This window comes from Ochotona curzoniae, unplaced genomic scaffold (genome assembly GCF_017591425.1).
Source record: "Ochotona curzoniae isolate NIBS_2020 unplaced genomic scaffold, NIBS_Ocur_1.0 patch361, whole genome shotgun sequence".
NCBI classification, from domain to species: Eukaryota; Metazoa; Chordata; class Mammalia; order Lagomorpha; family Ochotonidae; genus Ochotona; species Ochotona curzoniae.
In genome coordinates, this window is record NW_024466930.1 from 181,680 (window position 1) to 185,442 (window position 3,763).

Consider the following 3,763-nt stretch of genomic DNA (forward strand, 5'->3'; position numbering starts at 1 on the left):
AGAAGAGTGGAAGAAATAATATCTGTTTATTAGTATTTCTTGATAATTGATTACAGGGTATTTAATATGTATTACCTTTTAATCAGCATAATTGGGAAACTCATACTTTTTCATATGTAAACTAGAATATAAAGATGTCAAAAAAATTTGCACATGTTTAAGAAACTTACAAAGATAAAATCCAAATTACCTAGTCTAATCTCTAGTTTTCACACCAAAAAAAAAAAAAAATCCCAGAGGATTTTGTAGTGACAAAGAGTTTTGTAGATTTGAAATTTCCAGTAATTGCTGGAATAATAATGGGAAGAAATACAATGTAGAATAATCAGAAAATGGCTAAAAGTACATTATAAAAAAAAACAAAGACAAAAATAATATGAAAAGGAAGGATGAAAGAAAGAAAGGAAATATGAAGGAAGAAGGGAAGAAAGGAAGGAAAGAAGAATTCACCACTGCTTGTTTTGGCTTTGTTTCATTGCTTACGGGTTTGGGTCTCTGTGAAATAACCTTCTCAGTGCTCCCTTCACGTCTTTATTCCTCAGCGTGTAGATGAGGGGATTGAGCGTTGGGGTCATGACTGTGTAGAAGAGAGAGATGAATCTGCCACGAGTACGGGAGTAAGAGCTGTTGGGATGGATGTAGACAGCAGTGATGCTCCCGTAGAAGAGGGACACAACCATCAGGTGGGAACCACATGTCCCCAGGGCCTTGCGCCAGGCCTGCGCGGACTTAATCCTACTAACGGCCCTGGCTATAAGTCCATAGGATGTCAGGATCAGGGCCAAGGGCAAAAGGAGCAAGACCAATGAAGCAAAAAAGAGCTGGACTTCATTGGCATGGATGTCCACACAGGCAAGTTTAATCATGGAGGGCACCTCACAGAAGAAGTGATGGATCAAACGGTGTCCACAGCGAGGCAGCTGGAGGGTGATGGTGCCCTGGATGAGGGCATTTCCTGTTCCACTCAGCCATGCGACTGCTGCGAGAGCCTGGCACAGCTGTGGGTTCATCACAGTGGAATAGTGGAGAGGTTTGCAGACGGCAGCATAGCGATCAAAAGCCATAACAGCCAGGAGAACACACTCAGTGGATCCTGTTGCCAGGGAGACGTAGAGCTGAATGGCGCATCCTAGGGCTGTGATGGTTTTGGCTGGTCCCTTTAGGTTCCATAGGAGCTGAGAACCAATACTGGTGGTAACACACATATCAACTAGGGAGAGTTGAGTAAGAAAAAAGTACATGGGTGTTTTAAGCTTAGGGTCTACAGAGGAGATCAGGATAATGGTTGTATTTCCCACAAGGTTAAGAAGAAAACAGAATAATACAATTACAAAGAGAATCTTTTCCAGCTGGGGCTGATCAGAGAAGCCCACCAGAATGAAATTTCCTTTGACACTGTTATTGGCCATGCCAATCACCATGTTCCTTAAAGGACAAAAGCATAAGAAGAAAGCAGTGAGTAAAAAATGTGTTGACTACACATCATGCTATCAGTCTTTGAAACACTGAGAGAAAATTCAGGGATCTATTGAGCAAATTATGATGCACTATCCTCCAGACACCAAATCAGGTGGCATTAAAGATGACACTCTGAAGGTGGCACATTCAGGCTATTGGGAAAGCAAAGAATTTTCCTGAAATACAGCTATTTGAAGATGAGCTGAACTTTAGCTCAGAAGACAGTTCAAAATGAAAAGGAATGTTCATGGAAGAAAGTATATTATTTAATTTACAGGCTTATGGTAAACATTAAAATTAAATGGAAAAATCCACGAATATGGCTTTTGAATTAAGCAAATGATGAGCAGTTACTTTATGAGGTTTTTGGAAAAATGGCCAGAATACTGAAATATCAAGATGTGTAATGGAAGTTAAAAATTCTAAATGGTTATAAATGCAATGTTAGCATATGACTGTGCAAAGCATGAAGGGAGTTTGTATTCATGCTCCCTATTTAGCACAAGCGCTCTCTACATGAGAACAGCACAGAACACTTAGATCTTAGAATTCTTCCTGAATAATAATTGTACATCCCAATTTTGTCTTACTACTTGGAGTGAGAATTATTCACAGAAATAAGTATACAAAGCAGTTATTATATGTATTATGAAAATTCACTAGGTTAAAAATAATATTCAGTAGAGCTCAGTGGAAATGAAGTCAAAATAAGAGGCAGGTGAGAGATGTGGGAACTGCAGGAGTCTCCAAGTGATCAGCAATGGAGAACAGAAAAGTACAAAAAATAGGAGCATGAAGGAATTTGTCAGGAGTGAACCAAGGGGATAGTTAGCTTGTGTGTGTGTATTAAATACATAAAAACAAACATATACGATTACATAAATGTAGTATTATTTTTAGTTTCTTGATATTGGTTAATTTTCACCCACTTAGTCATACTCATTTCATTTTTTAAAAGAATAAATTAAAATCAGACAAATCACTCATATTCCAATCTGTTCAATACAGCCTGCTTGGTACCACCATACTTACTCTGCCAAAATGTCCACATACTTTATGTAATAAACACATATCTACATACAAATGTAAGAGAAAGCAGTGAGATCAGGATGATGGGGTTTTAATTTAAAAACAAATTCATTTTAGATTTGTGTAACATTTTGTGTTACTGTTTGCTAAGGTTATGAGCATATATGTAACACACTGTTTTATCTGATACAAATGAACATCACTTGAATCTAGATTCTCAATTTATAACTGTACATTAACAATCGTGGAACAAGATAAAGGCATGAATCAAAGTGAATGAAATAAAACAAGGGCATTTTCTACATTTTTCATATCAAAAATCACATTTCAACTTAGGAAGGAAATTATGACCTAGGCTTCAAAGTGTTGTTACCTTGAAGTGATGGATCAGTATCTAACACCCAGGTATTGGAGTGGGGCTTTATGTGAGTTTGAAAATCCCTGGAGACCAGCAAATCAGGAATGCTTGAGAGAGAATTTAGGCCACTGGATCCAAAACTGAGTCCCAGGACTCAGTTGCCCCACGTGGTCATTAATACCAGACTCTGTATTAACCAAAGATACACTTCCCAGTTCCCAGGTGATTGTACTAAAATACATTTGGCTCTCTGGTCTTTCAGTAAGTCCTGGGAAAACAAAACAAAAACAAAGCAGTGATGTTTAACTTCTGTCCCACAGTTTCTCAGTGTTGAGTTTTCTGCTATATTCATGTTAGATTTTCACCAATGATGTTGTATGTGCTCTAACCTTGATTTCCATTCAGTTCTGCCAGATAGCACTTCTACATAGGGGTGTAAAATATCCATCTTGCTGAGAACTTTCAATTTTTTCTTATAACTTTACATTTCTATGACATTACTCTACAGCTAATACCTTGGAGTTAGATACTGATTTGTCCAAATTCTTGGGTCCCTGAATGTGCATGGGAGACCCAGAAGAAGCTCCTGGTTCCCTCATGCTGATTCCACTTGCAGGATAACCAGAAGATAGTAGAACTCTCTTTCTGTCTCCCCTCCTCTCTGCAACTCTAACTTTTGAATGTAAATAAAAGAAATTTGAAGAGGTTGTTTATATTAAGATTATTGGGAAGTCTTAGAATACTTTTTAGCTTGATTTCCCAAAATTCCTCTTTTCTCTCTATTTGCACATAGTTTCTTTCTTCTAACTTCCTCTCCTAATTTGTTCTATGCCTGATATTTCACACTCTCTTGAGTTTACACCAACTCTACCTGAACCCACCCTTACCAATCTAAATGCTTTTCTGCCCTCAACTCTG

At 37.8% G+C, this 3,763-nt stretch overlaps 1 protein-coding gene across 1 annotated transcript; it reads right to left on the bottom strand.

The window, feature by feature from the left end:
- Positions 1-479: 479 nt before the first annotated feature.
- On the bottom strand, positions 480-1,409 carry LOC121167329 (olfactory receptor 2G3-like). The gene has a single exon (XM_040996781.1). The coding sequence runs from the start codon at positions 1,407-1,409 to the stop codon at positions 480-482; it is 930 nt and encodes a 309-aa protein (XP_040852715.1).
- Positions 1,410-3,763: the final 2,354 nt, after the last annotated feature.